This window comes from Dendrobates tinctorius, unplaced genomic scaffold (genome assembly GCF_039654945.1).
Source record: "Dendrobates tinctorius isolate UK_male_01 unplaced genomic scaffold, ASM3965494v1 ptg000019l, whole genome shotgun sequence".
In the NCBI taxonomy this organism is placed as follows: Eukaryota; Metazoa; Chordata; class Amphibia; order Anura; family Dendrobatidae; genus Dendrobates; species Dendrobates tinctorius.
Genome location: NW_027361687.1, coordinates 66,130,724 through 66,143,809, shown reverse-complemented (window position 1 = coordinate 66,143,809; position 13,086 = coordinate 66,130,724). Strand labels below are relative to the sequence as shown.

The 13,086-nt window shown below is 44.4% G+C and overlaps 1 protein-coding gene across 4 annotated transcripts in view; it reads right to left on the bottom strand.

Annotated features, from left to right (window-relative positions):
• The window catches only part of METTL25B (methyltransferase like 25B), an 81,111-nt gene that overhangs the window by 62,897 nt on the left and 5,128 nt on the right, over positions 1 to 13,086 (bottom strand). For all 4 annotated transcript variants that reach the window (XM_073567159.1, XM_073567161.1, XM_073567158.1 and 1 more), the window contains exon 2: positions 3,655 to 3,766. In XM_073567159.1, coding sequence (XP_073423260.1) covers positions 3,655 to 3,765 — 111 coding nt within the window. In that variant the 5' untranslated portion in view covers position 3,766. The remainder of the gene's footprint in view (positions 1 to 3,654; positions 3,767 to 13,086) is intronic.

Here is a 13,086-nt window from a genome sequence, read left to right as displayed (position 1 = left end):
GCCGCTGCTGCTCATTAATCGTTGCTCCGCCTCTCCACGTTATGCTGCCTACAGTCCTCTGTGCGTCTCCCTGATGCTGTCTGTGCTTAACTAATGTACTGTCTGGACTTCTAGTGTGGAACTATTCGCCTCTGGATCTGCTGTGGCCTGTAAAGAATCCTGACATCACCATCTCCTCTAGGCCTGTGTTTGTTGGGCTGCGGTGCTGGCCTTGGGCGGGACTTTCAGCCCAAAAAGGCACATATGACCTTCTCCTGTTAATGCCACTCCCATATAATGCTGGTCTTCTACGATTAAGTGCCGTGTGCATTTCTACCCATATAATTGCTGGATATCTACACTTTAGTGCAGTGTGCATGCTCATTCATAATATAGCTGGACTTCCTTACTAAACGTGGTGTGCTTACTCTCATACTTACTGCTTGACTCCCACGTTTAGTGCCTTGTGCACACCTGCATCATATTACTGTTGGACTGGTTCATATTAGCAGTCGCGCCCGCTCTTCAGTTACAGTGGACATTTGGACATTTCCATATTGTGCTGTGCATTCGTTACTGTTGCAGAGACGTGCTCCATTTGTATTGCTTTACTTGCATCATGCTACATTGTGCTGCGTTTTTGTTACTATTGCTGGAAGTGCTCTGTTAGTTTTGTTTCTCTTGGTAATATACTCATTTGCATCAACTTTGGTCTCAGTTTCGTATTATCTCACGCAATCAGATTCTGTAGTACCCATGTAATTGTTACACCAGTATTCCTGAGTTAGAAGTGGCCAGGGAATATTTTGGGTCCCATCATAGGGACCTAGCTCTAAGGGAGGCGTTCAATAATGTAACCATTATAAACAGTATAGCGCAGGAGTCAGGGGTTGACACCAGGTTTCCCTACTTTATGGTTAGTGGAGACTTATTGTATCAGATTACTAAGGTCAGAGAGTAAATAGTGGAGCAAATGTTGGTACCATGATCGTATAGGTGGAGGGTGTTGGACAAGGCACATTCACATGTCTTGGGTGGAAATCTGGGGGTGAACAAAACTTAAGAACTGGTTATGCAGAGAGTCTATTAGCATGGATGCAAATGGGAAATCTTAAAGTACTGCAGGTCCTGTCCCACATGCCAGATAACCACCCCCTCTCACTTTTGCATTCCCCTCTTGCCATTACCCATCATAGAAGTGTTGTTTGAGCGAATTGCCATGGACTTGTTTGGTCCCCTGTTTAAGTCTGCTTGTGGGCATCAATACATATTGGTCATCCTTGACTATGCTACAAGATACCCTGAAGCGGTTCCCCTGAGAAAATACTCTGTGAAAAGTATAATCAGCGAGTTGGTACACCTTTTTTCCCAGGCAGGATTACCGAGTGAGATCCTGACCGACCAAGGAAAACCCTTTATGAGTAAGGGAACTTTGTAAAGCCCTGCAAATTACATAACTGAAGATGTCAGTATACCATCTTCAAACAGACAGCTTTGTGGAAAGGTACAACACCACATTGAAGAGTATGCTGAAAAAGGTCAGTGAGAAAGGATGGTCGAGACTGGGACTGTCTTGTCTCATATCTGTTGTTTTCTATCCGGGAGGTTCAAAAGCTTCTACCAGATTCTCTTCGTTTGAACTTCTGTATGGCCGACATCCGAGGAGTCTCCTTGATATAGTGAAGGATTACTGGGAAGCCGAAGTCACGTCCTACCGGCGCATCATCAAGCACGTCACCCAAATGCAGGAGAGGATTGCAAAGGTGATGCCTATTGTAAAGGAACATCTCCTCCAGGCACAAGAGGCTCAACCTAGGGTCTACAACCTGTCAGCTCCAAGGACCAAGTCCTTGTACTTATTCCAACCGTGAAGAGTAAATTCTTGGCCAAGTGCAACGGCCTTATGCGGTCGTGGAAAAGGTGGGTGAAGTGAACTACAAGGTTCATCAACCCGGGAAGACGTAAACCGTGCCAAGTGTACCACGCCAATCTTATCAAGCCATAGCAAGACATGGAGCCTGTGGAAGCTCCATGTTTGCTGATAAAGCTAAAAAAACAGATGCTGAAGGAGTCACAATAGTGGAGACACTGTCGAAAAAACAACAGTGTCGGGAGTTGCTGCAGCAGAACAGGGACCTGTTCTCAGAATTGCCGGGTTGTACAAAGGTCATACAATACGAGATTCTGACAGAACCCTGTGTGTGGGTGAACCTTAAGAGCGATCAAATTCCCGAGGCCCAGCGAGAGCTGATCTCCAAAGTAAGGAGTATGCTGAATCTCGGAGTCATTGATGAAACTGGTTTATGAAGCACCAATAAACCAGCATGGACATTTCAATGGATACGGTTCCTGTGTTACCTTAGAACGCACCCAAGTGAGAACACTAACACTACACCTGTGACCTAATATTCTACCGCCAAGGAAGCATTAATTATTAGGAAATGTGTTTCTCCTATTTTCTGCTCTCAGACCTAAGGTGCGTCATATGAGCCGAAAAATACAGTACCGTATTTTTCGCTTTATAAGACACTCCGGATTATAAGACGCACCACAAATTTTGAGGAGAAAAATAGGAAAAAACTTTTTTTAATAAAATGGTGGTGCCTCTTATAATCCAGGTGTCTTATTGCTTACCGGGTGTGGTGGCTGCGGTGAAGCGGGGTCCCAGGGTCGCTGCTGGAGGAGGCAGGAGCGGGGTGATACTGCAGGCCGCAGGAAGGGATGAGAGGGTGCTCCGATGTGCAGCTGAAATCTCATCCCTCGAGATCTCAGTCCCGAGATCACCATCAGCGCATGCACCGTCCCCGGCGGCGGCCGCCATATTGACGGAGCCAGCCAATACAGAGGGAACCGAGAGGGAGCCCTGGGGCTCAAGCCTGTCGCAAAATGTCGGCAGAGCCCCGGGATGGGAACCGGAGACACCGCTGGGCACGTGGAGACACGGCTGGGCACCCGGCGACACCCACAGCGCCGACGGACACCCGGAGACGCCCGGACACCCCTGCGGCCTACACCCGATAAGGTATATCCTCTTTGTAAGACGCACCCCCATTTTCCCCCCAAGTTTGGGGGAAAAAAAGTGTGTCTTACAAAGCGGAAAATACGGTATATGTTTCTATTAAGCAGTTTGCAAAATCACGCATAAAACTTAAAAATGGTTACCCTAATTTGTTTGCAACATATCCTGTGCATTTTATTGTTTTCCTGGTACACTGTATCAGCGCGTCTTTGAGGTGTTTTTTTTATTACTTAAATAATTTAAAATGATAAATGTACATTTTTTTAATTAAATTTCTGTTTTTATTTTTAACACTTTGATCCTAGCCGTGTTAATTTGTGAGATTTTGACCTTAAAAAAAACAAATCTATAACGAAGATGACGTAAACTTTTTATCACACTGTGCTAAAAAAAATAAATGAAAGATTACTATAAAACTTATTCAAATGCATTTATTCTCATCTCAGTCTCAAACCAGCTCCGCTTTAGACTAAACTATAAGATGTTGCCCTTCCCCTGGGACTCGGCTCCCAGCTCCAACACTGCCGATCTGATGGTCTACGCTTTGCGGACATCACAACCATCAGTCACTGATCGGCGGTGGAGCGGACACCCAGGGTGACAATAACCTCTCTCAGGAATAGCGCGCCATTACTATACCTTCCTAGGGTACTCACAATGATGTAGGAATCTGTGATGTATCCATACAAAGACAGGACGCGGGAGATGTTCACTGCCAGCAGCTTGTTCTCCTCCAGAGACCACGCACGTCCCCTGATATCAGACATCCTGGAAAAGAGGAGAACAGCCATCAGAAAGGACTACAACTCCCATCATCTGCAGCTCCACCATGTATCTAACCCCTATCCTGTGTAATACTGTCTGCTGAGGGTGTATCTAATCCTATCCTGTGTGATACTGACTGCTGAGCTGTGTATCTAACCCTATCCTGTGTGATACTAACTGCTGAGCCGTGTATCTAACCCTATCCTGTGTGATACTGACTGCTGAGCCATGTACCTACTCCTATCATGTGTGTTACTGACTGCTCAGCCGTGTATCTAATCCTATCCTGTGTGATACTGACTGCTGAGACGTATCTAACCCTATCCTGTGTGATACTATCTGCTGAGCGTGTATCTAATCCTATCCTGTGTGATACCCACTGCTGAGTCGTATCTAACCCTATCCTGTCTGATACAGTCTGCTGAGCTGTGTATCGAATCCTATCCTGTGTGATACTGACTGCTGAGATGGTGTATCTAATCCTATCCTGTGTGATACTGTCTGCTGAGCTGTGTATCTAATTCTATCCTGTGTGATATTGTCTGCTGAGCCATGTAGCTAATCCTATCCTGTGTGGTACTGTCTGCGGAGCTATGTATCTAATAATATCCTGTGTGATACTGTCTGCTGAGCCGTGTATCTAATCCTATCCTTTGTGATGCTGTCTGCTGAGCTCTGTATCTAATCTAATCCTATCCTGTGTTATAACGTCTGCTGAGCTGTGAATCTAACCCTATCCTGTGTGATACTGACTGCAGAGTTGTGTATCTAATCCTATCCTGTGTGATGCTGTCTGCTGAGCTGTGTATCTAATCCTATCCTGTTATAACGTCTGCTGAGCTGTGAATCTAATCCTATCCTGTGTGATACTGACTGCTGAGCTGTGTATCTAATCCTATCCTGTGTGATACTGACTGCTGAGCCGTGTATCTAATCCTATCCTGTGTGGTACTGTCTGCTGAGCTGTGTATCTAATCCTATCCTGTGTGATACTGTCTGCTGAGCCATGTATCTAATCCTATCCCGTGTGATACTATCTGCTGAGCTGTGTATCTAATCCTATCCTGTGTGATACTATCTGCTGAGCCCTGTATCTAATCCTGTCCTGTGTGATACTGTCTGCTGAGCCCTGTATCTAATCCTATCCTGTGTAATACTGTCTGCTGAGCCGTGTATCTAATCCTATCCTATGTGATATTGACTGCTGAGCCGTGTATCTAATCCTCTCCTGTGTGATACTGACTGCTGAGCCGTGTATCTGATACTATCCTGTGTGATACTGACTGCTGAGCTGTGTATCTGATCCTATCCTGTGTGATACTGTCTGCTGAGCCGTGTATCTAACTCTATCCTGAGTGATACTGTCTGATGAGCCGTGTATCTAATCCTATCCTCTGTGATACTGTCTGCTGAGCCATGTATCTAATCCTATCCTCTGTGATACTGTCTGCTGAGCCGTGTATCTAATCCTCTCCTGTGTGATACTGACTGCTGAGCCGTGTATCTGATCCTATCCTGTGTGATACTGACTGCTGAGCTGTGTATCTGATCCTATCCTGTGTGATACTGTCTGCTGAGCCGTGTATCTAACTCTATCCTGAGTGATACTGTCTGATGAGCCGTGTATCTAATCCTATCCTCTGTGATACTGTCTGCTGAGCCGTGTATCTAATCCTCTCCTGTGTGATACTGACTGCTGAGCTGTGTATCTAATCCTATCCTGTGTGATACTGTCTGCTGAGTTGTGTATCTGATCCTATCCTGTGTGATACTGTCTGCTGAGCCATGTATCTAATCCTATCCTGTGTGATACTGACTGCTGAGCTGTGTATCTAATCCTCCTGTGTGATACTGTCTGCTGAGCTGTGTATCTAATCCTATCCTCTGTGATACTGTCTGCTGAGCCATGTATCTAATCCTATCCTGTGTTACTGACTGCTGAGCTGTGTATCTAATCCTATCCTGTGTGATACTGTCTGCTGAGCTGTGTATCTGATCCTATCCTGTGTGATACTGTCTGCTGAGCCGTGTATCTATCTCTATCCTGAGTGATACTGTCTGATGAGCCGTGTATCTAATCCTATCCTCTGTAATACTGTCTGCTGAGCCGTGTATCTAATCCTCTCCTGTGTGATACTGACTGCTGAGCTGTGTATCTAATCCTATCCTGTGTGATACTGTCTGCTGAGCTGTGTATCTGATCCTATCCTGTGTGATACTGTCTGCTGAGCCATGTATCTAATCCTATCCTGTGTGATACTGACTGCTGAGCTGTGTATCTAATCCTCCTGTGTGATACTGTCTGCTGAGCTGTGTATCTAATCCTATCCTCTGTGATACTGTCTGCTGAGCCGTGTATCTAATCCTATCCTGTGTGTTACTGACTGCTGAGCTGTGTATCTAATCCTATCCTGTGTGATACTGTCTGCTGAGCTGTGTATCTGATCCTATCCTGTGTGATACTGTCTGCTGAGCCGTGTATCTAACTCTATCCTGAGTGATACTGTCTGATGAGCCGTGTATCTAATCCTATCCTCTGTGATACTGTCTGCTGAGCCGTGTATCTAATCCTCTCCTGTGTGATACTGACTGCTGAGCTGTGTATCTAATCCTATCCTGTGTGATACTGTCTGCTGAGCTGTGTATCTGATCCTATCCTGTGTGATACTCTCTGCTGAGCCATGTATCTAATCCTATCCTGTGTGATACTGACTGCTGAGCTGTGTATCTAATCCTCCTGTGTGATACTGTCTGCTGAGCTGTGTATCTAATCCTATCCTCTGTGATACTGTCTGCTGAGCCGTGTATCTAATCCTATCCTGTGTGTTACTGACTGCTGAGCTGTGTATCTAATCCTATCCTGTGTGATACTGTCTGCTGAGCTGTGTATCTGATCCTATCCTGTGTGATACTGTCTGCTGAGCCGTGTATCTAACTCTATCCTGAGTGATACTGTCTGATGAGCCGTGTATCTAATCCTATCCTCTGTGATACTGTCTGCTGAGCCGTGTATCTAATCCTCTCCTGTGTGATACTGACTGCTGAGCTGTGTATCTAATCCTACCCTGTGTGATACTGTCTGCTGAGCTGTGTATCTGATCCTATCCTGTGTGATACTGTCTGCTGAGCCATGTATCTAATCCTATCCTGTGTGATACTGACTGCTGAGCTGTGTATCTAATCCTCCTGTGTGATACTGTCTGCTGAGCTGTGTATCTAATCCTATCCTCTGTGATACTGTCTGCTGAGCCGTGTATCTAATCCTATCCTGTGTGTTACTGACTGCTGAGCTGTGTATCTAATCCTATCCTGTGTGATACTGTCTGCTGAGCTGTGTATCTGATCCTATCCTGTGTGATACTGTCTGCTGAGCCGTGTACCTAACTCTATCCTGAGTGATACTGTCTGATGAGCCGTGTATCTAATCCTATCCTCTGTGATACTGTCTGCTGAGCCGTGTATCTAATCCTCTCCTGTGTGATACTGACTGCTGAGCCATGTATCTAATCCTATCCTGTGTGATACTGACTGCTGAGCTGTGTATCTAATCCTCCTGTGTGATACTGTCTGCTGAGCTGTGTATCTAATCCTATCCTCTGTGATACTGTCTGCTGAGCCGTGTATCTAATCCTATCCTGTGTGTTACTGACTGCTGAGCTGTGTATCTAATCCTATCCTGTGTGTTACTGACTGCTGAGCTGTGTATCTAATCCTATCCTGTGTGATACTGTCTGCTGAGCTGTGTATCTGATCCTATCCTGTGTGATACTGTCTGCTGAGCCGTGTATCTAACTCTATCCTGAGTGATACTGTCTGATGAGCCGTGTATCTAATCCTATCCTCTGTGATACTGTGTGCTGAACATGTATCTAATTCTGTCCGGCTCCTATATATAGTACATGCTCTCGGTAGCTGTCCTGGTTACTCACTGTGATGCCGTGCCTGATGTTCCTATGCTGCCTTGCCTGATGTGATCGCCTGACAATTGAGAGTTTTACTAATCTGATAGGTGGGTGTACGGGGCATATGGGTTGAGTACACAATTATTGTCCCCTTTAGGGGGCGTGGCCTAGGACCCTGGCTATGTAGGCAGCAGGAGTCCAGAGCTCCCGGTCTGATATCTTAAAAGCGACCCATAAAGCGACTGGAGGCCCATTCAAAGTATTTTATTCGGTTCAAAAGAGATCCCTGACCACCCTGGACCACTTTAATTCTACTATCAAGCTTAGGGATGGGCGAATCCCGAAATACTCGGAATCGCTAGACTCTAACGAGTCCGACTCGGAAACTCGCTATTCGTTGCGAGTCTAGCGAGTCCAATGTTAATGAATGGGGATGCGAGTATTGCAGCGATTCCTGTGCTGCCATTTTTTTTGTTCCGCTTACTTCCTGCATGTGGCTGTGCACACCACGCGGAAAGTAAGCAGAACAATGGCGGATGGTACCCACGGTCCGGAGGAGAGAAGATTGTCCTCCGGGCTTTGGGTACTATATCCCTGTAAAAAATAGAATTTAAAAATAAAAAATATTGTTATTCTCACCCTCCGACGTCCCGCGCAGCCTTCCCGCCTCTCCACGCATGCGTTCCCAGTAATCCTTTGCGAAAATGCTCGCGATGACGTCAGTTCTCGCGGGATCGCGAAGTCTCGCGGTCATTCGCGCGACGTCATCACGAATTACCGCGAGACATCGCGATCCCGCGAGAACGGACGTCATCGCGGGCATTTTCGCAAAGGATTACTGGGAACGGATGCGCGGGACGTCCGAGGGTGAGAATAACACTATTTTTTTTTACATTTTATCTTTAACTACTGATGCTGCATAGGCGGCCTCAGTAGTAAAAAGGTGGTCACACTTGTCAAAAACTGTTTGACGAGTGTGACCAACCTGTCAATCAGTTCTCCAAGCGATGATACAGATCGCTTGGAGAACGCTAGCATTTTGCAAGCTAATTACGCTTGCAAAATGCTAGTTTTTCCGCGGGAAAATCGCGGGAATTTAAAATGCGATTTTCCCGCGGAATGGAATTCCAGAATTCTCGCGGTAATTTCCACGAGAGTTCCGGTACGTGTGCACTTAGCCGAAAAAACTAGGATTGCCATTGATTTGCATTGGACTCGTTACTGTGCGAGTAATCGCTTGGAAACTCGCAGAGTACCGACTCCTGCGAGTCCCCTACTACTCGCAGAGTAACGAGTCCTAACGAGTAGATTCGCCCATCCCTAATCAAGCTCCTTTTTCCAGGGAAAAGTGAAGTTTCAATTTTCCAGAAGCCAACGGTGAGAGCAGTGGGGAAGCGGCGGAAGGATACCACTCTGTGCCATGGCATTTCCTGAGGAGAAAATTTTACGTGCAGTGATTATCTGACAAGAAGATAATTAAATTCATCATCCCCTGTTCTGAGGTACCCGTTTTTATTGATTAAACAGAGGCACAACCACGTTCTGGACTTTCAATCCCAGCGGGCCTGCAGTATGACAGAGTGGAGCTGAAGGGCGGAGTGATACCGCTCTCCACCGTGAGCTCCATTGAAGAGAGGATCTGAAGACAAGTGCGGGTTCCCCTCTCAGAGAAGACCACTGGGACTGGCGTCCCTAATCTTAAGGTACCCATTGGCACCCGTTATTCCGGGGCACACCCAGTTCCTGGTCCTCTGGAGTCGGCATCCAGACAGCACGTCGGCCGAATCTTCTTCCGCGGCGTGTGAAAATAGTCCCGACAGCTGCATAAGATTATACTGCAGCGGGAATAACTTTGGTGCAGCGGTTCACATCCCGGGGGGACTACCTATCCCTAGCCCCTTAGACTGGTGTGCAGGTGATTATGTACATCTGCAAGAAGGGGAAATAGTGCCTGCAGCGATACCAGGACAAGCAGCACGGGTCCTGCTCTGAAGTGGTTACGGCTCCTGGTGCATCACCTGGAAACATTTCAAAGGCGGGAAAACTCATCTCTCATGAACAGGCTTTGTTACTAAGTCACAGAGGACCCTGCATATTGCTCAGTTAGGATCCCTTACACAAAGTCCTTCTTTCTATGTAGGAATAACTCTTCTTGAGGATACCTTGTCAGTGCAACATCTGGCTTTTAAAGGGACATTTACCAGCTTCTTTCTCCCTAACTAACCTTGCAGCAGTTCCTATAAAATTACAGGATCTAACTTGTTGGACTTTACAGTCACTTAAGTTACATGTATATTTGTATTATTTTGTAATACTATCTTGCTACAATATGCTTGTGGGTGATATTCTAAGAGTCTATTATTAGCAGACTTTAATATCTCGTTTTGCCAATTCAATACTTTTTTTTTTTTTTTTTTAAATCTCGTACATACCTTATATAATTCTTGTCTATTCCTGAAATCTAGTAATACCTACTCCACATCTCATTGCATTTATTCCTAAAAATTGAATTCTAGTACTTCACTTAATTCTCGTATAAACACTGCCATAGGGGCACTTGAACAAAATGGATGCTGCAACACTGAGAAACAAAACTAAGGCTCAAAAAAATGCTATGTCACACATGGGGGCAATCTCAAAGCCATATGAAGACTTTCCTAGCCTGTTACACTCGGGCAAGTTGAGATCCCCATTGAAGGGAGATGAGTCGAGGTCTTCCTTTCTAGAACAATTGCAGATCCCAACCTATAGTAAATCTACTAAGGAGGGTAATGGCTCTGGTTTAAAAAATTCAGGTGTCAAAATCTCAAACTAAAGGTAACTAAAGGGGCAGCCAGCCCTCCAGACCTGATTAATTCTCCTTTAGAGGGGATGGACACTACTATTTTGGCTAAACGAAAAGTTCATAATGATCAAGAGAACACACCCCATTGTTGTGCTGCGGAATCTGAAAGTTTCTCGGATGATTATTCCCCTAACAATAGTTCAGAGAGACAGAGGGTTAAAAGAACACACGAAACTCTGACAACAATAATGGCAATATCACCCCCTTCACTTGATTTGGACCAATATCTTGGTTCTAGTAAACAAGTTACAGAAGGTTTTCTAGCAGGGGTTTTCAAATCCTTTAGTGACACTATGAAAATAGGGTTCGAAACACAAACCAGGACCCTGCAGGAAACGTGTAACAGTTTTAACCAAAAACTTGAAAAACATGACAAAAGATTGACTACAGTAGAGGAGGACACTAGACTCCTCTCCAAACAGAATTTGGTCCTTCAGGAAGAGGTCTTATTTCTTAAAAATAACCTAACCGATCTCGAGGATCGAAATAGGCGAAATAATTTGAAGTTAAGGGGTATTCCGGAATCCATTTCACCAGATAGTCTTTCAGGGTGCACAAAACACCTATTCAAGAAATTGGTCCCCAAGTTAACAGACCTTGAGTTAAATATTGACTGTATCCACTGTCTCCCTCGCCCACGGGGGATTTCTCAAGACAGGCCAAGGGACACCATTCTCAGAGTCCATTTTTTCGGCACCAAGGAGAAAATATTGAGGGCTATTAGAGACAGGGGTTCCTTTCCAGACCCTTATGGAAATATAAACGTTTTCTCCGACTTTTCTAAAACCACGATGAACGCTCGCAGGTCTTTTAAAGATACTACCACAATACTCAGGGAACTCAAAGTCCACTATTGGTGGGGCTTTCCCACTAAACTGATTATTTGGTATTACGATAAAAATCACATTATCAACACCCCCTCAGGAGGGTCAGCGGTTCCTAGCATTTCTCCGGGAGGAACTAGCTTTCAGGGATAAAGATTAGGAATTGAGATGTTGTCTTTTGCTATTAATAACTAGCTTTGGTCCTATATGCTTTTTAGTTGCTACAATATACCTCTAAACACATGATGTCCTTCCGGGATCTCGGCCACATATTTCTAATTTTGCCCCCAAATTAAGGTGAGACTTTAGCCGTATTGACGTCCGCCAGAACTCTTGCTACCTTTTTTTTTTTTTTTTTTTTTTTTAAGATAGCTCTCCTTTTTCTCTTAGGTCTGACTTTTTAGGCAAGTTTGCCTATCTGTTTCCTGTTTTTTTGTTTTTTGTTTTTTTTTTAGTTGTTAACCTGCTGTTTCCTTTTTAGGAGTGTTAGGCAGATTTTATCTTACAATGTCAGCGGTCTCAATAGCCCTCATAAGAGATTTGCAATATGGAAGGAGATCAATCACATTCACTCTGATATTGTTTGTTTACAGGAGGTTAAGATGGCGGTTGACCACCAACCATATTTCCAGCACAAAAAATACCCTCATCAATTCAAATCCTTAGATCCTTCTAAGAAAGCTGGAGTCAATACTTTGGTAAGTGGAGATGTACCGTTCAAATTGCTCAATGTGGTTACTGATTCCTTGGGGAGATATCACATCCTTGTTTGTCTCCTCAATAATAGGCTCTGCACGGTAGTGAACACCTACAGTATGTTCCCAATAAAATACAAATTTCTTTCTTGAATAAACTCCAAAAGAAAATTAACAAAATGAAATCCGGGGACCTTGCCTGGTTGGAGACTTTAACATATTACCTGACAGCAGCTTGGATTCTACCTCATCGGTCAGGTACAAGGCCCCAGTACTAAAAAATTCCCTTATTCAGAATGAATACTACGACACATTTCGCTGCCTTAATGCGTCTTCAAGGTAATACACCCACTATTCGGATGTCCATATGACATCCTCGCAAATTGATCTGATTCTTACAAATATTTTTACATTAACTAGGTTTCTAAGTATTAAAATCTTGAACAAGTCATTATCTGATCATTCCCCGGTCTTAGCACAATTCACACTAGGCCCATCCCCAGAAAATACCCGTCTCTGGAAAAACAACCCATCACTTCTTTAAAATATCTGAGTTTAGACAAGAGATTGAAAATCATATTGCCAACTTTTTCAATGAAAACCAATCAGAGGAAATTGATATTTTTACACTATGGAACGCCCACAAGGCTGTATTACGGGGAAATCTCATCCAGATTTCCTCGAGGTATAAAAAGAAAAACAGAGAAAAAATTGCCACATTACAAAAACAGATCAATGAGAGAGAGGAACGACAAAACAATCTGACACTTCCTTCCCCTGCCCTTCAAGAGGAAATCTTAAAACTTAGACAAAGTCTAAGACTCGAAATTAGCCAAGAATACGAGACAGAAATCAAGGCCTCAAAATTTAAGACTTACACATCAATGAACAGACCCACCAGATACATGATGGCGAAACTGAAATGGGAGAGAGTTAAGAGAAGGATAAACAAGATAGTCTCCCTCACGGGCGAACCTAAAACACACCCTAAAGATATTATCAACTAATTCGCAGAATTTTACCAGCGTTTGTATAATTTTAAAGACGACCCTGGGGC